This window comes from Lacerta agilis, chromosome 1 (genome assembly GCF_009819535.1).
Source record: "Lacerta agilis isolate rLacAgi1 chromosome 1, rLacAgi1.pri, whole genome shotgun sequence".
In the NCBI taxonomy this organism is placed as follows: Eukaryota; Metazoa; Chordata; class Lepidosauria; order Squamata; family Lacertidae; genus Lacerta; species Lacerta agilis.
In genome coordinates, this window is record NC_046312.1 from 95,941,954 (window position 1) to 95,967,477 (window position 25,524).

Genomic DNA, 25,524 nt, shown 5'->3' on the forward strand with positions numbered 1-25,524 from the left:
CTACAGTCCAAGACAATGATGGGTTTCTTTTTAGTTTTTAAATATTTAATATTTAATATTTTAGTTTTTAAATATTTAAATATCTTTTTAGTTTTTCGTATTTAAATTGAGTCCACGCTGAACTCAGTTTGCCCCTGCTTTCAGTTCCTTCATATTTATTTTCTCCCTTGGCATGTGTGCATGTGTGCCATTGATAAAACACAGCAAGAAAACGAGGCTGATGTGCTTGTTCTAGTGTGTTAAAGATACACGTATGTCCTGTTTAGATGTTTGCCTGAATTCACATGGGCTTAATCTGTACCCACAGGCTCCACTCACTCCAATGTCCCAAGGCATGCAGGTCTCCCTTTGGATCATCATGTATTTGGCATTCAGTGGAATGTGCTCACAAACCTCCTGCAATAGCAGGTACACCCCCAACACCATCCTTGGTTTAAGCCTGTGTGGGTTCCGGCAAATGCCTGAATGGAGCCACAGGCATTCCAATCCCCGTGCCTCAGTAAAACAGTGCAGGGGGAAAAACATTGCAAGCATACATATGCTCAAATAAAGACTGCTCTTCTTTGGTAGTGTTTTATCATTGCACACCTGCATATTGATAATGTATGTTTCATGTGTGTAAAAGCAACTGATGGAACTGAGCAGAGATAAACTGCAGCCACATTCAAGCATTCTTAAGAATGTGTGAGGACTGAAACTCTGCAGGGAGCGCTGGAAACTACACAGTCCCAACCCCTTTCCTTTTAACCGTGGTCTGCAGGGAGATTCCAACTACATTCAGTTAAATGTGGTTAGACTGCTCCCATCATCCAGCAACCCTGATAGTTTAGAGCAGGGGTGTCAAACTCAAATTCATCGGGGGCCGCATCAGCAGTTTGGTCACCCTCAAAGGGCCGGTTGTATCTGTAGGACTATGTGTCCACTCTTTATTATCATAAATTATTGTCATAAATTATTGTCACTGCATTCAATTATTACTGTTTTTTGTAATAATGTAAGTAATAATGTCGCGCATGCACACTCCGTCGCTGGGCTCCCGCTGCCGCTTCTGCAGTGACTTTGCGAGCCCTCTGGGTGAAAATGGGGGGGGGGGCTGCCGCGCGCGATCGGCAGCTGCCCCCAAGCCGCCTTTTCATCCGGCGGGCTCGCAGCATCGCCGCTGATAGCAGCAGCAGAGCGACAGCAGCGGTGGGAGCCCAGTGACGGAGTGCACACGCGCGACATCTCACTCCGTCCCTGGGCTCCTGCTGCTGCTGCTGCTGCTGCTGCTGCCGCTTCCACAGCGACTTTGTGAGCCTGCCGGATGAAAAGACGGCTTGGGGGCAGCTGCTGATCATGCGCGGCAGCCTCCCCAAGCCGCTTTTTCACTCAGAGGGCTCACAAAGTCCCTGCGGAAGCAGCAGCGGGAGCCCAGCGACGGAGTGCGCACTCGCGACATTTTGAGCGTGCGCACTCAGTCCTGATGTTGCATTGTGACATCACGGCGCCCCGCCGTCAGGGGGGTGCCTCCTCCGCGCTGCCGCCCCGGGCGGCGCGGAGCCTCCCTCCACCCCTGCAGCCGGCGGCGGCTACACGGGCCACATGATGAGGTCTGGCGGGCCGAATTCGGCCCGCGGGCCTTGTGTTTGACACCCGTGGTTTAGAGAATTTAATTGCAGAGAGGATTCCAGCCACATTCCTTACTGGTGGGAATGGAAGAGTCTTGTCAGTTTTGATTATCTCGGTTTCTCATTTGTCAAATCTTAAATTCAGTTCTGCACAGGCATTTGTGATTTCCTTACCAAAAATTCTTTGTGAGAATTCATCAGTATTTTAGTGCAAAGTTCTCCTAATTAACACCTTTCCATATGCAGTTTTGACTTAATGTACACATTTTTTGCAAGCAATTTCCCCTGATATAATGCATTTTTGTATGTAATTTTCATGAAAAGCTTCACTTTTTGCTCACTTTCTCCTAAAATATGCATTTTTGTAAACATTGTTTAGTAGGAGAACTGCATTGCAAAGTTCAGATAAGTGTGAATTTTAAGGGTACCTGTGCTTCAGGTCCCATATTGTTTTGGAAAATGTGAATTTGGTGGAGTCAGTTTTAAACGCAAAGTGAATTGAATTTCTTCCCCATCCCTCTCCACTGGTGCATGTGGGGATACTGGAGATGGGGCCTACATGTGTGTCTCCTACTCACTTCAATCTCACCTTTCTTTTGTAAAACTGAAGAGAATTAGTGCGTGCTCTTGTTCTGGAATTAATTGTAGAAATTTTACAGGTAAAACTGGAATTCAGGAGGTGTGCAATGCAGGCCACAGCAAACAAGAAGAACAATAAAAATGGATTAGGGTACACCCCTACATCCTCAATGTTGGCTTCTCTATAGAAGTTAGCAGAAAGTGACAGTCTTTCTAAAACATTCTGCAAGTCACAGCTGAAATAGGCACTTGCAGTCATTGAGTAGCTGAGGTACTGGCCCTATGCTGCAATATATATATATATATATATATATATATATATATATATATAGAGAGAGAGAGAGAGAGAGAGAGAGAGAGAGAGAGAGAGGGAGATTGAGAGTGGTGTCACCTAATGTGACATAGGCAACTAGCTAAAGCTGTTCGAATATTTTCTAGAATCAGTAATTTCTCAACATGACTTAATGCTTGCCATGAGTGGAGGCAGGAGGGAGAAATTTAGCTATGTTTCTGTAGTGCATTGTCTGCCAACTCTAAAAGAAAGGAGGAAGTCTTAGCATTTCGGCATCAAAATGAATGTCTTCATTGTCCTTCTGCTGTTTTCTTCATCCTATGGGGAGCTGTGAAACAGAAATGAGGATTCAGCTGCTGAAGGGATTAGGTGACAAACAGTCCTACACCCACATTGTCACAAAACAAGTATGAAATATTCTAATGTAGTAATGACATGGCTTCTGTCTGGTTTTTTCTTACTCCCCCCTTTTTTCTTACTCCCCCCTTCTCCCCCCCTCTTTAATTATGACCATACTGCAACTACTCCACATTTCAGAATTTGATCCAAGCAGGGAACTAGAAAGTGTTATAATTGTCCAATAATTTCACCTGGAGTGGCTGTCTTTATTGTGGAACAATGTGACAGATCTGCTTCCAAAACACGCGCCCACGAGGGTATCATGTAGCAACGCCTGATTTCTCCTCCATCATTCCAACAGAGGAAAATAACTATATTGCTGAAATGGTTTGGCTTTGACTCTGTTATTTGCAGTGGGGTTGACAGTTCTGAAGCTGGAATTAAATTTCTTTCCTCTAAAGCAGGAGTGTCTACAAAACCAATTTGCTATTTTCCATATGACACAGTGAGACTGTTGACACCTTGCCTATATGAGTTTGAATGTGTTCAGCCCATTTCTATGCTGTGGAGGTTTGTCAGTAAAAAGCATCTTAGTTTAAGGGTGGAAGTAAATCTTCTCAGTCCCCCAAACATGATATTAGGTGACAGAAAGAGCTGTTGTCTTGCAGGACTACAAGAGACCTAGAAATCCACTAAATGTGCAGGACAAAAGAGTCGGAGGATAATTCATTTCTAAGACAAGAGGACTGCTGGATCTCTCTGCATCTGACATGACACACATATACTCCATATATGATACTGTCAAGTGTAGTATTTTGGTACCAAACCTGGATATATAATGTTTGATGGTGCAATCTGTTTTCCTGTGATTTAATACAAAGAGTATTAAATAAATATTCATATTAAATATTTAATATAAAGAATAATGTTTGTATATGGTTTTCAAGCATTCAACGTGCTACACATACATTATCTAGTTATAATTCTTACAATAATTCTGTAAAGCAGGGATATTCTCCAGCTGTTGTCTAACAGCAATTCCATCATCCTATCCCATTATGGAAAGGGGACTAATGGGAGTTGGTGCCAAACTAAAACTGGGGGAGAGGTTCCCAAGCCCCAGGTGGGATAAGTCCGTATTATTATCCTTTATATTGCAGATGGGAGGAGCTAATCTGGAGAGGGACTGAAGGAGACAGGCTTGCCAAAGGACATCTAGTGAGTAAACTGGACTCGCTGCTGCCAGTGCAACTCTTACATTGGATTTGGCCAAATACATTTTCTAGAGAAGAATGTGAGAGAACATAAAAGCTCATGTATGGCTTTGTTGAATGTCTACTTTCAGCTGCAAAGTGCTGCAAATTTCAAGAAAGCTTCCAGGTACAAACACTCCGCAAATCAGTTGTGTTTGATTAAATTTCTGTATTCCATCTGACTTTTTGCTAATGACTGCAAAAGCAGTATTATTACGCACAAAACAGCTATGCTCTTAACTTGTTTGTTAGCGTTTTTTCCTACTTTCATGAGCAAGTCTTTCTGTCAGTTAGTTTGATTTTTAGAAGTTAGCAAGGGCATTTGTCTTCATGTTTATTTCAAAATTGCTAAATTATCAGAATCTTCCAAGGACCGTCTTATTGCAGTTTGCCATACTGTTACAAATTCTTTATCCCCCAACATATATCCTAGCACCACTGCCACACATTGTCATGTCTGTAATACGTAATTCAATTGATTATATCTCATCAAATGGAAATATGTGAAAGGGGTGGGGGTGGGGACAAAGGAAAGCAAAGAAATAAGAGTTTTATAAAAACCTTCCCCTGATTTCCTGGGGGGGGGATGAAACTTACATAAAATGTTAAAAATAAAAATGACACTTTTGCCCTAACAAATGAATAACTGTGGCAAGCCATCCTTCTCTCTCTAGGATGGAAGAAGATGTCCATTTTGGTATCTCTCAGCTTCTCGTTTTTCCAGTCTTTGATTCAGTTTGACACACCATCATCATGTTAGTTTGTATTTCTCTACACACATTTCAAAAGCCATATTGCATTTTTGTTTATATTCACTAATACATACATTTTTATGCACACTTTCCCTAAATACATTATTCAGTTAGAGAACTGCATTGCAATTTTCAGATAAGTGAAAATGTTGAAGAATACAGTAGTCCCATTCCAGTTTACATATAATTTTGCGGAGTGCAAATTAGGTAGCTGCTCATTAAAATGTGAACTAATTTTTTTCATCATTCCTGTCTCCTGTGGTTTATTAGCCAGTATTTGGCAGAGACAAAAACACTTTTTTGGTGTGTTTGTATGTTTTTTAGTGCTACTAACTGGACAATGAAACCAGGGGTTTGTTTCAGGTGAAGGAAGTCAATCTTCTAACCTGTCTATCCAGTGATTACTTTCCCCTTTCTAGGCTAAAATGAGAAGAGGGACAGGGATTCACTTAGGTGCCAAGATGCAATTACACATGCCCTTGTCCTTCAGCCAATTCAGTGTAAAAAGAACATTTCTTGCCATGAATTCCCATTCAGCCCTGCTTTCTGGAGGCCATTATAAATCCTTTGGGAAATTTCCTCCCTCTTGGGACAGAAGTCAGGGCCAAAACTCTAGATTGGCTATTTCCCATTGTGGGGGCTCTCTGCTTTTCTAATCCAGATTGAAGGAGTTGAACACCTGCACCCCATTCAATCCAAAAACTGCAAAGCAATGAACAATACCAATGCAGCAGCATTAACTTCAACCAACTTAAACTGAACAAAAGCAGAAGGCTAGGGCATCTCCACGACTCCTTAACTATCTCTCACAGATAGGCTTCTGGAAATATCCCCCTCAAACTGAATATGAAATTGTTCCATGCCATCAATTAGCAATAAGCAGGAATTTCACCAGTGGTATATGAAACATTTTCTACTCTGGCAGGCTTCACATTTTCTACCTCCTTAATGACATGAAGCAATTGAATCAAGCCAAATTCTCAGTGAATCTCTCTTCGTTGAGGAAAGGGAAACAGATATTTTTAGGGTCACACTCTGCTCCACAAAAACAAAAACAAAGAAACCTTGCCTTAGGTGGTGGACAGGCATTATGAGGATTGAGATAATTGACATAATCTACTAAAATGGTGTCATGCTGAGTCTCATACTATGCTCTCCACCATCCCAGGGTGTGCACCAATGCCACGTAGTCCCATGTCATTTAAATACTGCCCCCTTAGGGAAGGAGGCTAAGAGAGGAGGCAAGAGCTCATGATTGCATTATTGTCAGGCACTCCACTGGCATGCTATGTTTACAGCCTGGAAGGAAAGGCCTAGATGAAGGCAGGCTGTGTTTATGCTTTATCCCTGCCATTTGCTGGTGGGAGAGAGTTGGGAAGAGTCTTGATGTTTTCCATGGGCTCTTCTGTTCCACTGCCAGGCACATCCAGTAATATGAAATTCCTTACACTCAACTTGTAATGGATCATATCCCTTGCTAAAAGATATCAAGAGAAGGAGTGAGAAAGAGTAAGGAAAAGTAGACAATGAAGTACTAAAATCAAGTTCTGAGGGGATACTGACAAACTAGGTAGGGCTGGTACATAAAGGAGATAAATTAGATCAGAAATGTGATTGGCTGGCCAATGTCCAATGGTTTTAGGAGTTGTAGTCCAACAACAACAACAACTGATGAAGGGCCACAGGTTCCCCACCCCTGTCTAGACTTTTGGCTCTGCTTTCTGACCCAGGTTGGAGGGGTGTTTCAAAGAATCAAGCTTTTCAGAAGCTAGGGAGAATTCCAGGGAAGCTCAGTCAAAATCTTGTTTTAAAGAGAACTTGCTTGCTTCCCCTATCAAATCTAGATGTTTTTTCCTGAGACTTATAAGAACACAACATAAAGACAGACCTCTATTTGTGTAGTCTTTATAACACAACATAAAGACAGACCTCTATTTGTGTAGTCTTTCTTGAACCTAATAGTATTCTATTATTACAAGAACTGTATAAACAATGGCTCCAATACAGCTAAAATTAGTTATGACTAAATGTCATCAAAGCAAAGAACAAGTTGCTGATCACTTAAGTGTTCCTGCTTGGCAGGGGGTTGGACTGGATGGCCCTTGTGGTCTCTTCCAACTCTATGATTCTATGATTCTAAGTCCCATTGCTTTCAAAGAGTATTTTAGGAGCATGATCTTAAGCAGGTTTACTGAGAAATCATCAAGTTCAATGTAGTTTCTATGCGAAGGTGAATATAAATTGCATCTAATTGCAGCTGGATTTAGAAAGCGTTGAACAATTAAAAGATATATGTTACCTACTTGCTCCTTGTCTCAAAACTGCATGACTGAGGTGCTGAATTTTGTTTCCTCGCAAATTTATTCAACACACGAGCTGGGAACTGGTGTTATACCAATTAGAAGAGAAGAAGAAGAGTTTGGATTTGATATCCCGCTTTATCACTACCCTAAGGAGTCTCAAAGTGGCTAACATTCTCCTTTCCCTTCCTCCCCCACAACAAACACTCTGTGAGGTGAGTGGGGCTGAGAGACTTCAAACAAGTGTGACTAGCCCAAGGTCACCCAGCAGCTGCATGTGGAGGAGCGGAGACGCGAACCCGGTTCCCCAGATTACGAGTCTACCGCTCTTAACCACTACACCCCTCTAGCTCCTCCCTCTAGCATCTACAGATACAGTGTGAATGTCTGCAGGGAGGAAGCCTTTGAACATTATAGTTACATAATTGTACAAGGGTTCCAGGTCAGATGGAAGCTTTCACACATACATTTGTAAGCAAAAAGGCCCTCCTTGCAGACAGCTATGTTGAAAGTGTGGCTTCACCAATGCCCCCTCACACATTGGATGAATTTGGGCATAAAATGCCTGATCAGGGCACTGAACACAGATTTGTGTATGTGACAAACTGCTAAATCCCAAGTGGTCAGAAGCTAGCATTAATATTAGGATTTAGATGGATTATAATACCTGCTGTTATTTTTACTTTTCGTTTTAGATGCCAATCCTGAAAATGCTTACTAGGAAGATAATCTCACTGAAATTCAGCTGGACTTTGTTGAAAGTAAGCTATGCTTAGGAATGGGCTGTAATCTTCTTTCTGGAACTGACTTCTGTTGATGACAAGATAAACTGAGCTAGTGACCACTGCAGTGACTCAGTAGTATGGCATTTCTCATATTCTAAAGCTTCTGCTAAAGCTTCTCCAAATTCTATTTACTGTGCAATGGTTCACTGATAGGAAAAATGGATGCTCAGCATTTGATTTGATATTTTATACAAAGTACAGCACAGTTCCACTTCATTTGTGAACTGACAGATCTCATACTGCACATTTGCAATCATAGCAATGGTTTCAAAAACAAACCTGATAATTTTGGTTTTGATATAACAGAAAGGTCAGTTCTCACTGTACCATGAAAAAAAACTATATATAAAAACTTTTGAATTTAAACACACACAGACAATCAATCGCTTCAGTTTATCTCACTGAAATCTAGGGTGTCAAAATAGGATATAAAATAGAGCACTTCAGAAAATGCAGGGTATATTTTCCCCGCTAGCTACAGTTGACCAGTTTAAATAGTTTTTGTGCAGTCTGAAAATTACAATGAGTCTTGCTTCATCTTATCTGCATCTGCTGCATGCCAATGTCAATATAGAAGTTTTATTTTCCTGGGAGAATGTCACTGTCAATGAAATGCATCAATAACTGTAATTCTGAGTTTAAAGATGTGACTTCACTTCCAGAATATTGAATGTGAAAAGGCTGTCATAGTGTATCGTACTACATTATCCAAACATAGTAGAAAACACTATGATTCTCTGCCCTGATGCTGAACGTATAGTCAAGCTTGATTTGGGAGATTTCATGTTATTGAAAGAGGCACACAAAGCCCGACTGGTTAAAATAAAAAAATATTAAGGAGGGCAGTATCCAGTGAAGTAGTTCTGCTAGTGCAAAGACTTCTGGCTGAACAGTGGAATGGCCCCTCCCTCTCCCCTCCCTGTGCACACCCTAAATCTGTTCCAGGGTTTCCCCAAACCCTTCACAGCAGAACTGTGGAGGCTGAGGTGTGTGTGCCATTGCATACACATAAATCCTCATGCTAATGGAACTACAATGTTGGATACCACCCAAAATGTTTTGTTCATTCTGCAGTAGTTCTTTCCCCATGTGATGAATAGGGGAATCAACATTACAGAAATACTACTGTACCTTCTTTCCACAGTTTGAACCACCATGTCCACTTCTACAGGCACAAACATTTGGCTTGACACATCTCCCTCCAAACTGGCATTTCGGCTCGCAAACAGCTGCAACAAAACAACTTGTAAGTATCATTTCCATTTAAACAACAACAATTATATTAAACTATTCAGTTACATCAGATTTTGCATCAGATTTCCTTTTGTCTAAAAATCGAAATTCATTTGTGAAGTTGGTCCCCCCCCCCCCCCGGTTTCACAGTTCTTTCAACCCTTGGAAGTCATCCACATGTTAACTCAGTGCAGATCAGATTTGGAGGCTTGATTGCACCCTAAACGGCCTTCGTGCAGTATATCTGAAGGAGTGTCTCCACTCCCATCATTCTACCCAGACACTGAAGTCCAGTGCCAAGGGCCTTCTGGTGGTTCCCTCACTGCAAGAAGCCAAGTTACAGGGAACCAGGCAGAGGGCCTTCTTGGTAGTGGCAACCACCCTGTGGAACGCCCTCCCACCAGATGTCAAAGAGAACAACAACAACCAGACTTTTAGAAGGCAGCCCTGTTTAGGGAAGCTTTTAATGTTTGATGGATTACTGTACTTTAGTATTTTGTTGGAAGCCGCCCAGAGTGGCTTAAGACATAGATACATTGGAAGCCACATTATGCAAAATCAAACTCTTGGTCCATCTAGCTCAGTATTGCCCACACTGACTGGCAGTGGCTCTTCAGGTGTCTTTCCCAGCCCTAACTGGATTTGCCAAGGATTGAACCTGGGACCTTCTGCATCAAAGCAGATGCTCTGCCACAGAGCTATGACTCCGCCCCCTGCTTTATTTGCAGATTAAATAAATAACTGGAATGTTGGGAAATAGAAAAAAAATGAAACACCCAGTTATTCCCAGCCCAGCTGCTGGTGGGGGGGGGGGGCACTCCAGCCATCCTTAGGGCCATTTGCCCCTCTACCCGCCTTACCCAATTCCCCCTTCCCTACCTGGCTGACTGGGGCGTGGGTTCTGCTCTGCCAAGGGGGGACACTGGCAAAGCTGCGCAGCTCCTCCTCTCGTCTGCCCCTCCCCCTCCCTGCTCACTCTAAAGCAGCAAAGCAGGAGCCGATTACAGCGAGGGAGAGCCGCTTTAGAGTTAGGCTACTGTCCTCCCCTCCCTGGCTCGCGTGCTCAGCCCTCAGAGCGCAACAGGGTCCTAGCGCCTCCGGAGGGCGCGAAGGCACCAAGCCCCCGCTCTGCCTCACTTACCTCCCTGCTCTCCCCTCCCTGGACCCTCCCTGGACTCTTCTCATGGTGCCCTCCACAGCTTGGCGCCGTGGTTCACCGCGCCAGTAAGCCAAAGGGTCGAGATGCCTCTGGTTACATGCTTGCTTCTCATTGTCCTTGTTCTATTATCTTGAACTAACAGAGAAAGGCAGAAGACTCTAATTTTTCCTCTTTAAGAAATACGTTAAGTATGGGGTTTGTGTTCCATTGGTGAATGGGCCCAGAGTGACATTTTCAGTTCCAACAAAATAACACAGACAGTTTAAGATAGCCTACCTTGAAGAACTAACAACAATGACTTCTGTATATAACACATTACCTTACAATGGAAAAGGAATTTCAAAACCCGTTACTATAGATTATGCGGATGATGAAAATGGCCCCGTATTGTAAATTTGAACTGTGCCCCTGCAACTACAGCACCTGTGATCTGTTAAAAACTGGGCTCACCTAAATTCCACTAGTAGTATCAGTGGAGATTAAGCACTTCATTCTGTGCTTAACTCCAGAACTTTTTCAACGGGACTCTGAAACATCTTGGTTCTTCTGGCTTAAGCACTGTGCCTCATTGGCCTGTCATGTTGCCAGAAAGCACCAGCTCAGCTCCGTGCCAAGGTCCTTCACAATCACATTAGCTCAAAAGTCCCAGTTTTGCTTTTAAATGTCAGCCTGCAAGGTCTAACAAGGTGTGCGATCACCTTTTGTTGAGATGAAAAAAAGGAGTGCCCCACTCATTATACACTGGCTAATGCTTAATCTCCTCCTTTTTCCTAAATCATAATCACATATACAGTAGATGGCAAGCACAGTGAAGAGGTCATGCATTCAGTCCTGCCTTCAAACTTCCACTGCCGCTCCCCACCCATCTTGTTGCCATGTCTGCAGCACAATGCCTGCACCAAAGAGACTTTTCTAGGCAGGGAAGTTCCCTGAGCAATATAGAGCCCTGGGCAAGCAACAATGTTGGGGGCAGAAGGAACAGCAGAACCTTTGGAGCAGAGCTAAACATGCTGTGTGCAGTTCCTTTCACCATGCTTGTCCCTTACATTGGCTCACCCCAAAAAAGCTCAACAACTTTGGTCAATCCAATGAGTAGAATATATATATAGTGGGAGTAGATCGCAGTCTCTTGGGAGTTGGACATGCCTGCATTAGAGCAATTAGGCAGGAAGGCCCAAAGTCTTAGAATGACCTCTCAAGTATTACTGCATCACACCCACCTAGATTGCAGACTCCCCCCTTCTGTCAAGAAGAAAATGACAATCAATGACTGATGGGCCATGTTTGGATAGTAGATCACAAGCAAATATGGATTAGATTGGGTTACGCCCCTGGCACAAATCTGTAAACTATCTGCATAATCCCCTGAATTCTATAGACAGATGATTAGGAAAGAGCACTGCAGCATACAATCCTCCTTCTATACAGGATGAAATGAGTTTGCTTTAGTTCATCTGGTCTAATGCGATAAATAACCTTTTGAAATATCACCACTTTGTAAAAATAAATAAACAGGATTATGAAGTGTTTATAAGTAATATAGTTCACCATTTCAAGCTTGTCTGGACATATAATTTATTTTCCAATGCTGGCAAACTATTTTATGAATCTAAAAGATATATCAGTTCATTAAAGTTATGCATCATATCACTTGTGTGACTGACCCCTGCTTCTGTTTGAGCGGTATTCCGCTAAAACCCAGCTATGTTTCCCGCCTTCAAAAAAGTTAAGGCAACAGGACTGCTGATTTCAAGCCAGTTTTTCCTCTCCTAATTAGCAGTGTGTGCTCCTATGACATTGTTTTGGCAGAGAAAAAAGAGAGCAGCCAATTCATAAGGCACTAGTCCAAGAACACACATGTCATGTTATTATTTTAATTAGATCTCAGGAGCTGAAATTTCTGTAATTTCTTTTTAAACAACAAAATCTTTCCTAGCAGAGAACTTATACTGATTAGAGCCAATGTTGTTTTGATACAATGTTATTTGAATTGTCTGCCTGTGTGGCAAAGATACCAGAAGTCACTAGCAAAATACAGTCTCTCTCTCTCTTAAATTGTGTGGTACAATAAAGTTATAGATTTGTTACTGGGTCTGTATTCACACAACAGTTTATTCCCTTTCCCCAACATTTTTAGAAGTTAATTTCCACATTATAGTTGAGTTTTCACACAATGTAAAAACCATGTCTGGAAATATAGTGCAATACAGTGCAAATTTAGCACTAATTTCTATGTTATTTGCAGGTGAGCTTTTTTCTGGAAGCAAATAATGTGGAAATGAGCACTAAATTTGAGCTGTATTCTCCATGCCTCCTTCCCCTCCCTTTCAGGAATTGGCAGCGATACCTCAGAAGGCAGGTGAGCAAAGATACCCTACCTGCACCACCAGAACCAACCATTGCTGCTGAAAGGTGACCAACTTCTACCATTGCATGCCACTGAATAGGAAAAGTGGAATTCAAGGTCATTACCAGAATGTGTCATGAACCAGAGGTAGCCTTCCGGGGAACAACCACACAAGCCATTGTTGTGTGGAACTGAGGCGTATTTGCAGTTCTCATCCAAATGAGCAGGGCAGAGGAAAATCTTACACACCCTTGTAAGTTGCTTAGCCAAGATGGCATTATCCTTATCCATATATCTATATATCCATATATCCATATATCCATCCTACTCCGCTAGCTATCACTACCTATCTTGCGATGATCATTGTCTGGAATCCAAAGAATTGCTTTAGCTCATGTAGGAGCTTTCATTACTTTCTTCCTTGGACAGCTGAACCTAGTGACCTATCACAAACTGCTTTTCAACATCCTCTCAGCTCCAACACAGTTTGTCATGCAGCATAAGTTTCTACCTGAGAAATGCAAGTCAAAAGCTGCCTTTGGTGTATGGCACTAACTCCATAAGACAGTTGACGTCTAGTCATTATGCTACATGTTTTTTGTTTTTTCTTTATAAAAAAAAGATTAGTAATGTTTATGAACATCACCGGTATAAAAGACTGTTGCTAAAAATAGAATTTTTGTTCACACAGAGATAAGGAAGCCTTTTCCCACCACACTTGACTTGTACATTTTCCAGCAGCATATGGCTGGTCACTCTTGTACCCAGAATGATAGACTACATAAACTTTTGGTCTCGTACAGCATTTCTTGAGCTCTGATTAGAATTTGCTGGTTTGTACACAGATGGATACCTTGCACCTGCGATAAGCCTTCTGTTTCTTAAGAGCTCAGAGAAAGGCAGAAGACCACAGGTGCAACTTGGACCACTGCAGTGATGCAATAACAGGGAAAATAAATCACCAGTCCATTTAAGAGTTCTAAGGGATACAGAAGCTCTATGCCAGATGGAATATGTCAACCTGGTTGTATAGAATTATATGCTTACAGGGAGGGAGCAGAGCTGTTTATCGTATTACAGAATAAATGTAATAGAGTTCTAAGATGTAAGACATTGGATGCACAAAAACGGACCAGGAGAAACTCCACTGCCTAGAATATGTAATAAAACAATAGGCATTGCATTATAAAATGCATATCAAAGAACTATCTTGCACATGAGGTGAGGAAATTAAATGAGCTAATGGGGCACAGTATTTTAAAGGGAAGAATAGCAAAATAATAATAATTCAGTACTCAAGTAGAACACACTCCCATTCTACCCCACATATTATTGCAAGGAGAGTTAAAACATTTCAGAAGAAAATTGGAATGGAAATCAGAAGATAATAACATAGCTGGGGTTTAAATGAATATTTCATAAATGCATTTACAAGGAACATCAAACCACTAAACACTAACAATGACACAGGCATTATCCTCTATCGTCTTGGCAAGGAGTGCTGTTTAATAAGCCAAGTTTGTGCTGAAATTATAATCAATAAATGCACCATCCTATATGAAAAAGTTTCCCTGTGTGCTAAAAAGAACAGAACAGTAATTTTCATGCAAATAACAACCTTTGTTGAGAATGTTACCTTCCTTGTATAAATTGAATAGAAAATCTGGAAGCAAGAGTATAAAAGTGATAGAGGCAGCAAAAGGTTCATAAAAATTATGAAGCTGCTGATTTGACATGTGAATTGAAGGAAACTGTTCCTGAAGGGCAAACGAGAAAGCTAGTGTGTGTTCAATAATATTATATTAGAACAGATGATAACCAGCATAAATGACAGGGAGGTCAGTGAAGAGGATTTCCCCATTATTTCAGCTTCATTCATTTTTCTAATTAATTCCTAGGATGTTTCCAAATACAGCAGTTTGCAGTGTCAGACGCAGCGAATGAATGCCCTCAGCAGCTGCATACTAAATGAGGACCCCCGTGCTGATATTTGCCAGTCCAAAGGGATTGGAATCATTACTGGCGACACAGCCATGGCAGTCTCAAATCAGCCACCACTGTGCCAAACCCTTCTCATTAAAAAAAAAGCCTCTTTGGAAATTGTAAAATGAACTGTGAACTGTAACAAGTGGAAGATGTAGCTGTTGATTTTAGAAGAGGAGGGTCTTAACCTGATATTGGAAAGAATCAATGAATTACATGAAGAGCTAACACATGCCACCTCCATAATCTGAGCAAGCCTCAAAGGCCAGGCTTCCAAAATGAATACCAGCCTGGCAAACCTAGATACTTCATACTGCTTGGTAGTTAAGGAAACTGATGTGTATACAACTCTCAATGGTCACTATGCATAAAGAAGGCTCCAAGGCTCTTGATTTCACACACAGCCTACTAGACACTGCACATTCAGTGTCTCACCACAGTGAATCCCACACTTAGGTCATGGAATTCCTAGTTTAAGCTCTGGAATCCTTAACTCCCATTGGATCACTCCACATGGCTTGGTGGCCCATAGGACCACGTGTTGTTTGTAAATGTTTCACTAAGAGGTCTAAGAGTGGTGATGGAGTAGATGCTAAATATCTTAGCAACTAGGTAGTCTTTTTTTCTCAGGAACCCTCCTATGGACACTTTGTCCAACATTTGAGGCCTTTACCATAAGAAGCTTAGTGGACATATATTAGGAAATCTTGGTGCCCACTCTGTGGAAAACCTTCTAAAGAGGTGCATCAGAATCCAGCACTTTTATCCTTTCAGATATTTGACAAAAACTTGGCTCTTTCAGAAAGCCTATGATTGCTTCATCTCTGCATACTTTGTACTGCAGCATACTGCTCTGTTGTGAGGTTCTGCTTCCATAAGTAAAATGATTGTTTTTATTGATTTTAACGTGTGTTTTGCTTTGTCTTTGGATAAAGAAAAGTAGGATTACTGTTATTTATTACTGTAAGTGAATAAATAAAAACAATAAAATAATCTTAAATAAAAGATTGTTTAATCTTAAATAAAAATGATTTATACACCCGAAAAGCTTTATTTTTAATTTGTCTTTGTAGATTTTTAAACACTCTGTACCCATTTAGTGAAAATTTGGATCAACATGTATTTCTTCTTTCCTCTTCAATGTTTTAGTTTTCTTAATTTTATATAGTCATATATTTTTAGAATAAATAAAAGATGCAAAGTGAGGATCCTTACTGGTGGTGCCTGCTGTGAAATGATTTACACTGCTCAAAGTGTAGTACATCAGGTGAAATACCTATGTTGGCTTTCACTTATTCAAAACTATTTTTTTTTAAAACTGAATGATCTCATACTGGACAAAACAGTTTTCAGAATAAGAAAGTATGATAAGCCAACTTGCTGCAATTAGAACTTTTGCAGAATTATTAGAGGAACCAAAATAATATTTTGCTCTCTCTCTCTTAAGTGTGTATGCTGCATAGTGTCAGACAACAGGAGGAAACATTAAAGCAAAATCAATCAAAACATGGGGAACCAGCAGGTGGTCATAAGTGTTGGTATTGCTATTAGCAATCTGCCATTTATTTTCAACTGAAGCATTATGGTGGGGAGCCCTATAGATGCTCATTATTTCCTCCATGTAAGTACTTTATGCATGAAATGATAGTGTGATTGCATCCCCCCCCCCAAACCCGTTCAACATGAAAAACTGCAAGTTTGTTTTACTTAATTTGACTTCTATGCAGAAAGACAGAGATACTGTTTGAGGATGAAAGAAATGTGCTTTCCCAATTTATACTTAGCCATGAAGAAGATTTCTGTCATACCATTAAAACTGCAAGAGCAGGTAAATTCAGTAAGCTTCCTAAATTTAGTAGCACTAATTTCTGGGCACCTGGGGAAGGAACTGGCAAACCACTCCAGTATTTTGCCAAGAAAACTCCATGGACATATAAAAAGGAGAAGCTTTGAGAAGAAAGTGAGCATTTCCAAGGCATGCTATGGTTCATGGGGTCACGGAGAGTTGAACACGACTAAGATGACTAAGCAACAAAATTTGTGGGCAAATGTGCATATGATGAGCTGCATCCCCTACAGCAATGATGGTTTGTGTGCATAGGCTTTGCCATTTGCTCTGCAGATCTAACAAAGACTAAAAACGGTCTATTTAATTGTGTGCATTTGAAGGGCATGGCAGGGGGAGGAGAAAAGACACAACTTGGACTGAAGATTCCAGTGCAATCCTTTCTTAGGATTCCTTTTTGGTGGGGGGGGGGTTGTATTAAATTTGGAACAAATAATGTTTTGGGTTAGTGGAGGATAAGGCTACCAGTGGCTGCTATTCCTGTTGGCTGTGCTCTGCCTCCATTGTTGGACACAGTATGTTTCTAAGTACCAGCTGCTGAAAACCACAAGAGGGGAGAGAACTCTTGTGCTTCGGTCCTGCTTGCGCTTGCATCCTTTGCATAGGCATCTGATTGGCTACAGTGAGAACAGGATGCTGGACTAGATGGACCACTGGCCTGATCCAGAAGAATGGTATGACATTGTTAGTGTTTGTAGTTGTTGTTGTTTTTAACCATAGTTGCATTTTATTTGTAGCCTACCATGGGATCATCACCAAATATGCAGATGGGAAAACTATAGTTTGGAGAAGCTAGGGATTGACATGAACATGGTTCCCACACTGTCAAATTAATCCACTCTCCTCATTTTTAGCCTTTTTCAAAGTCCCCTGCTGTTTACCACATTTTCCAGTTACTTTAATTAATAGCGTGCTTCTTTTTCCAACTGAAAGAACACTGTATTCTTCAGGCAGGGGCAAAGGCAAGCAAACAGAAAATGTAACTATGACCAAAGCACAACAAGTACTTACGAATCTGGCACAGGAGACCCACCCATCCTGCCACGCACTGGCAGACATTAGGTCCGATACATTCCCCACCATTTGAGCAGCTGGGCAAGCAAACAGCTGAACAGAAGAAAAAGGGTGAAAAGAGGCAAATGAGAGGATCTGCAGGATGCCCCCATTGTTCGTAAGTGAATGGCATGTGTTAGCTTCCCACCAATTATTTTCAAAATGGTCGAATCTCAAAAGAGCTTAATGAGCATTCTTCATGAGGCAATTAGCATTCTGAAATTTCCATGATTAGAAAGTTCTCCTTAATCTCTGTTAGTCTGACTGCTAGTTTCATCACGGATTTGTTCCAAAGGCAGATTCCCTGGCCATTAAAATTTCATTTCCTATAGGGCTTGAAGCCTAATTGATTGATTGGTGTGATTAGCTGAGTAATCCATTAATTTCAGACTAAACTTGTGGGTATTAAATGAGATTTTAACCAGATCAGTGCCCTTTAAAGGGTGCTGAGGGGCAGCATCTTTGCTGTAAACAATCTGCATGCATCCATCAGGCCAGCACAATTGCTTAGGATTTCCCAATCATATTCACGTAAGCAGTGCTAGTGGTTATATGGAAATTTGCTTCTGTGCAACCAATGGTTTTGCCCCTTATCTGGGCTGAGACATCATCAAAAATTCACTATCAGGCAAGTAGCCATGGCTGTATACAGGGTCCTATCCATGATCTGTTTAAGGCATGGGGCATAGGTCAGGGGAAAACTTGCACAAGCAGATCACACAGACCCAGCCGCATGAATGAGCTTGACTACGAAAAGGACTCCTGGGTTGAGAGGAAGACAGAATGAATGGCGTTCAGACCATGCCAGGTGGGGAGGCCAGCCATAGTAGGAATTTATAAGTTTCTTGTAGTAGTAGCTGGTTGTGAATGTGCTTCACACTTTAATTATTATTATTGTTTACCGGTAGTTATATTTTTGCATCACCTTTCAATGTAGATTTCTAAACTGATACACTCAAAACTAGAAAACACTGATCAATAATACATTATATATAACAAAACAATGCAAATCCATGCAATATAAAATAGCCAGCATCCATTAACGATAAGCTGCCCTGCATTTAAACGTACTATCGCCTACTTCTCGGTGCTTCTTCTCCTGGAACTGTGTGGTGTGATGGCTTTGGCCTCAAGTCTGAAGAGATGCTGTCTTCCCTTGACTGTCTTATGTGGGACTTCTGAGCCCCATCCCCTTCAATATTCAACAAAGACCAAGTATAGGCTTGCCTCTTGGGTGCTACCTTGATCCTGGACTACGGGCAATATCCAATGAAATAATACTCAGAGCATAGAAATCAATTAGCTTAAGTTGAGGAAGGGGCATAGGTCAATGGTAGAGCATCTTTCTCTTATGCAGAAGGTCCCAGACACAATCCTTGGCATCTCTAGGTATAGCTGGGAGAGAACTCTGAAACCTAGAGAGCCACTGCCAGTCACAGACCCTCCAAGTGTCCCTATTTTCCAGGGAAAGTCCCAGATTTACAGAAGCCACCCTGGTTTCTGATTTGATCCCACTTTTCCTTAGGACACCCCTATTTTCATTGGAGAAATGTTGGAGGGTATGGTAGGATGTCCCATTTTCAATGGAGAAATGTTGAAGGGTATAGAGTTATCCGACCCCCCAAAGCCATTTGAAGGCAGCCCTGTATGGAGAAATTTTACCATGTTTAATGTTTTATTATGTTTTCATATATGTTGGAAGCCGCCCAGAGTGGCTGGGGAAACCCAGCCAGATGAACATGGTTTAAGTAGTAAAATTATTCTTATGAAATAGGACATCCCTGTTTTCCTTGACAAATGTGGAGGGTATGCAGTCAGTGTAGAAAATACTGAGCTAGATGAGCCAATGGTCTGACTTGGGTTGTCAGATCCTATGTTCTTCATAATTATTTAAATCCTAGGTTGCTTGATTCCATTGTGTCTACTCTGAGTATAGCTAACATTGGATAACACCTTATGTTTTTGACTGATGAGGTTACTACACTGGCTGCCTGGGGCACAGTTAATTTGAGAACCTCGGGAATAGCAGGTTTGTGCCTTAGCAATAATGATAGACTGAAACCCAATGCTGAATCTGAAATGTTTTATCAGTAAGACAGATACGATGTGTCAAGCCAGTATATTAATAAGTCTTCTGTACAGTTTGTTATCTTCATTTAAATTTATTCAGCTTATCTGCCAGCATCATAATAATGAATAACCATGTAAGGGGGTGGAAGTTATTTCCCCAAACATTTTCAAATCAGAGTGACTTATTTGACTTATATTTTTTATGTAAACTGCAGTCAAATGTGGTTAGACTTAACAGTGTAAATTATGCACTGAATGAATGTGCTTGTGATGACCTTGAGAATATATCGGCATAGAAAGGCTTTTACTACAGGCTTTTAAATAGTTCTGGATTTGAAATATATGTCATTTCTCCATAAAATGTAAACAAAATATGTGTGGCTGCTAAACAGAAAATCATACTTCACATTTAATACTACAAAAACTGAATTTCTGTAAAGAAAAATCTGCATAGCAGATAGCAGCTGCATACGACCGGGGGTGGGTGGGTTTTTTCTTTTTAACTCTTTTATTTGGAAGCATAAAATTTTTATACCATTTGTTATGCCAATATATAAACATGTTTTCTCCCAAAGTCTGAAGCAGCAAAACTAGATCATTTGCTATATGGGCAACGTACATTTAAAAGAGATTACAATTCATGCTGGCAGCCCTGAGTGATAACAAATAGCATCTTTTTGTATGGGAAGGAGCTCGACTCACATTTACTGCAGCGCCTTCCTTTCCAGCCAGATGGGGCAGTCACAAATGGGCGGGCTGATGCATCTTCCTCCATTCATACACATAGGATCACAGACACCTGCAGTGTGGCATAGTTAAACAAGGGGAATAACTGAGGAATATTCAAGACTCCCCCTGTCAAAAAAAAGTTTTGTTTCGGTTTTGTTGCAAGTTTTGTGACGGCAAAGTTTTGTGTAATTAAAGACGAAAAGTAATTTGGAAGTGAAGAAGTCTTAAACTTTGGGATTTGAAAGCTTTAGTAAATCCTTCTAGAAATCTGCTGAGGTCCACTGCGTGCGAGAGACATTTCAAGGAGCCTTCAATAAGAGCTGCTTCGCCAGAGAAATGAGGGAGACATTAATTACAATGATTCTTGAAAAAGTAAACAAGAAATCTTCAGTGGCAGATGTAGGCAGACCAATACCACTTATTACTGCTGATTGCCAAATTCTTGTTAAAGCCATTCCCCTCCTGATTGGAAAACATATTCTCAGGCATTCATCTGGATCAGCAAGAGCTGGTGGAGAATTGATTAGTTTCACACAATTTCAGGAATGTGTTTGCATTTTATCCATCAAGGATAACAGACAAGATAAGGCTGGAATTGCCAGTGGTTAGAATAAAGATAGGAAAAAATAGTTAAGCAAACACTATTTCAAACATTTATTTCAAAGTCCTTTGGGCCAAGTGGGCCATTTCTGTGGCTTGGGGAGATAATAATGGTGGATACAGCCAGCTATCTCAAACATCTGCAGCCTGATGTACCAGGAACCAATTACAAATGAGTAAAATGGAGAAAGCTACTTGGTGATAGACTTAGCAGTTTGATCTTATCCTTGTTTACTCAGAAGAAGGTCCCAGTGACTACAATGAGAGTTACTCCCAAATATGTGCAGAGGACTCCAGCTTTACAGCACAATGCAATGCATGCTTGCTCAAAAGTAATTCCCATTGGCTGACTCACAAGATTGCATCATTCGTTTCCGGTAGCAGAACTCTGCCTGGGACTCTGGAGTGCACCTGCCAGTCAAAATGTTATTTATTCTTATTTTCTGCATTTAGTAAGGACTGTGCTAAATGCACTACTGATCTGATTCAGGAGTTTCATATTACAATACATACAGATTGATATTCAGTTGCAGTCCATTGGTTGGGTTGGAGATATTGCCAGGGTGCTGTCAGCGACTCCTGGCCGTTGCCCAGGAAAGTATAAAGACAAGGGAAGATTTCTTATTGTCCTTTTTTTTCAGTATTTACAGAGAGGGGCTATACAACCCAGCCTCTTGGGCAATGACATTGTCCTGAGTGAATTTCCACCCCTCCGTCTCTCCCACTTCCTCATTCGTCACTTCTACGGGTGCTGATAAGTGCCCTGTGTCTTTGAGCTCTTTGCTCTCCTACTTTCAAGGCTCGGCAGGTTCTGGGAGAGGGTGGGTCTGGAATGCTTTCTAATGACATGTCAGCCAGGTGTTTTTCTGGCTCTCCCATGATTTCCCAACTTTCCCTCTCATCTGCCTGTGAGCTGTGACCTCCCCACCATTTTTTGTTTAAAAAAAATCTATGTTTCTTCTCCTCATCTCCTCCTTGGAAGGTTCAGGAGAAGGGAGGACAGTCTCCACCATTCCTCCTCTGCCCAGGCCTTGACAGATATGGAGACATGCTTCCAACATTGGTCTCACCATAGTTTACCTGGACAGGGCAGGGTGGTAGTGGGAAGTTTGGTGCTATATACTGGATCCACATTGGTGGATCCAATCTGGTACTCCCAGCAGTATGCTAACACAGCCCCAACCTCACTACCACCCTGCCCCAGCCCATCCGCATCCAAATAGGCTGCAGTAATGCTGTATCAGGAGAGAAGGTCTGTGGCTACAGAGTTCCGTTTTTGCCAATGCGGTTTGTCATACAAAGTTTGCAACGCATTTAACTGAAATGCTTCTTTGATGTTTCTTACTCTGCACCCCAGATCTATCATAGTAAAATACCACCATACCAGTACATTTGGAAAATGAAAGTTAGCAACTCTTTTCCAGATATGGAGAGGAGGAGGGACAGACGGACTAAAGGCTAGTACTCCAGAATCTAGCTTTTGTAAGAGACAATGAGTTATTTTATCCTTCCCTAGTTAAAAAAAAACAACAGCAATCATAGTATACCAGGACTTTCAAAAAGCTTTTGACAAAATATTTCACCAAAGACTCCTAGGTAAGCTTAGCAGTCAATGAATAAGAGGAGAAGTCACTGGATCTGTTGTCCCTGTTCAATTATATGTACTAGAAGATTCTTGCTATGTAAAATCAGTTTACAGTGAGCCATCAATGCAGTATTTTCTCCCTTGCTTCCTTTTGCTAACACCATTGCCTCATTCTCCCATTTCTTAATTTTCTTTAAATACAATTCCATTTTCAATACCCAAGAGGCAGCCTTCAACATTTGTCGGTGATAACTAGCTCCAATCTAGATCCCACTTTAGGCCTCGGTGGAAAAACTCCAATTTCAAAATAGCAAACAAAATGTTACAGGCTCTCATTGGGAAACTAAATAAATTATCAGACATTGCAAACAAACTGAATTATCCTAATCCTCCCAGGAGCAAGCATGACTTTGAAAAAGAGTCAGGATTTCTTTCCCGCAGAAATGCATCACATACTGACCCCACCGATCATGAAAATTCATTTTTTTTCTACCTACCAGAGGGGAAATTTTTTTATATAAAAGCAATCCATTGAGTAATTGCCGTAGGAAATGGAGAGTTCCATCTTAAAATTCTTTTCCATTTTTAAAAATAATTTGTTGTTGATAATGAGGAAAAATAACCTTTAGCAGAAAAAAAGAATTGCTAACTAGGAAAGTATTAAAAAGAGTAGGTGGTAGAGATAAAGATTCCAATAAATTGTTTTGTTTAATTTCTGCTTAAGAGCAAAAGCACAATTGTCAGAACTTCTTGGTATATTGTTGTTAGGACTGAAACAAATGTCCAGGCTGAATTACTGCTTTCCAGGGGCTGAACTAATGCCCCAATTCTCCCCTTTCTTTTCCATGTTCATTCCTGTTATCTCCTAATGTGTCACTTTTTGCTAGTGCTTTGGTGGTATAGTTTGGATCTTCCTGTTTCTGAGAATAGTGACATGGATAATCTCAGCCAAGTGGTAAACATGATGCAATCACAATGCCATAAATCCAATCAGATTTGACTATAGCCACAATCACACCATACATTTAAAACACTATAATACCACTTTGAATAGTCATAAAAAGGCAAAGGGACTCCTGACCATTAGGTCCAGTCATGTCCAACTTTGGGGTTGCGGTGCTCATCTCGCGTTATTGGCTGAGGGAGCCGGCGTACAGCTTCCGGGTCATGTGGCCAGCATGACTAAGCCACTTCTGGCGAACCAGAGCAGTGCACGGAAACGCCATTTACCTTCCCGTCAGAGTGGTACGTATTTATCTGTTTGCACTTTTGACGTGCTTTCGAACCGCTAGGTGGGCAGGAGCTGGGACTGAGCAACAGGAGCTCACCCCATCACGGGGATTCGAACCGCCGACCTTCTGATCAGCAAGCCCTAGGCTCTGTGGTTTAACCCACAGCGCCACCCACGTCATGGCTTCCCCCAAATAATTGCATAGTTGGTTAATTCCAAGAGTTCTGTTTGTAGAGGGGCGAGTGCTCTTCAGCCTTGTGGAGCTTTTAATGGTGGTGGTGGTGGGGTGCCTCATAATTCAATTTTATCCCACTTGTGTTTAACATCTACATGAAACCTCTGAGTTTTATTCCAGATAAGGTGGATCATCATGTAATATCTAGCTTTCTATGGTATTAAAGTAGGGACGCAGGTGACGCTGTGGTCTAAACCACTGAGCCTCTTAGGCTTGCCGATTGGAAGGTCTGCAGTTCGGATCCGCGTGGCGGGGTGAGCTCCCGTTGCTCTGTCCCAGCTTCTGTCAACCTAGCAGTTTAAAAGCATACCATTGCAAGTAGATAAATAGGTACTGCTGTGGCAGGAAGGTAAACAGCATTTTTATGCGCTCTGGCTTCCTTCAATATCCCGTTGCACCAGAAGTGGTTTAGTCATGCTGGCCACATGATCCGGAAAGCTGTCTGTGGACAAACGTCGGCTCCCTCAGCCTGAAGCGAGATGAGTGCCACAGCCCCATAGTCACCTTTGACTGGACTTAACTGTCCAGGGGTCATTTACCTTACCTTTTACCTGTGGTATTAATGGTCTGTTAGGTTGGCAACGGCAATGCAAGTTTTGCCATTTGATCTAACTGGCACTGGAAATAGGTAGACAAAGAAGTGAACACTATTAATGCTGAGCTTTACATGGTATTCTAAGAAAGTCATGATTCATCTCTCTTGCATACTGCAACATCTTGTATCTTTTAATAAGATTACCCTTTCCATTAGACCATAATTAGCACAAAGGGACCACAGGTTTTTCACTTTAATACCTCTCATTTTAGCTATAAGAAACAAAATGAGGAATCCTGAGTAGGGAGAATATTAACTCAGTTTCCTGGTGTCAGTTACAAGCCCTTTCCTTTTGTCTGGACCCTTTCAGAAGAACTGAAAGTCCATGTACTTAACTAACCTTTCCTGAAACTATAATTTAGATTCTGTTTAGCCCCAGGACAATAATTACCTGTCATCACATAGCCTGAGCAATACTGGAGATAAGGGTAGAACAGGACTATGCTGCAGTGCTGACTAGGAAGATACAGTTTTAGAAACATTGGATTTCTTTGCCCCGAGAGGCTGGTAAATTGACCTCAACAATCTATCCCACCTCAGTGAAAGGCAAGAGAAGTACCTCCAAGCAATATATTCTTAACCAGCCAAACAATCAAATGTATCAGATACAGCTGCTAGGTGGTAATGCCAAAAAATAATGATAAATGATTGAATAGTAGGATAGGACAGCGTGTATTCTTGATTCATTTTCAAGGGGAAAGTGCTTCAACTGCAATGGTCAGATTAGGTCAGCAGAGAATCATATGAAAAATACATCATTAGTAAAGGGATCCATAGCTAAGGTACATACCTTTTTCAACAGCTAAATAATGTTATTTAGTTTATATTAAATATGACCAGCCCTTAACCATAACTGGTGAAAATAAAAAAAAAAATAAAAGAATTCCTTCCAGTAGCACCTCAGAGACCAACTAAGTTTGTTCTTTCATATGAGCTTTCGTGTGCATGCAC

At 41.3% G+C, this 25,524-nt stretch overlaps 1 protein-coding gene across 1 annotated transcript in view; it reads right to left on the minus strand.

Moving 5' to 3' along the window:
- Positions 1–2,563: 2,563 nt before the first annotated feature.
- Positions 2,564–25,524, minus strand: part of LOC117046728 (von Willebrand factor D and EGF domain-containing protein-like) — a 165,346-nt gene continuing 142,385 nt past the window's right edge. Inside the window, 5 exon segments of the mRNA XM_033149089.1 lie at positions 2,564–2,806; positions 9,039–9,136; positions 17,487–17,582; positions 20,301–20,334; positions 20,336–20,397. Coding sequence (XP_033004980.1) covers positions 2,792–2,806; positions 9,039–9,136; positions 17,487–17,582; positions 20,301–20,334; positions 20,336–20,397 — 305 coding nt within the window. The 3' untranslated portion in view covers positions 2,564–2,791.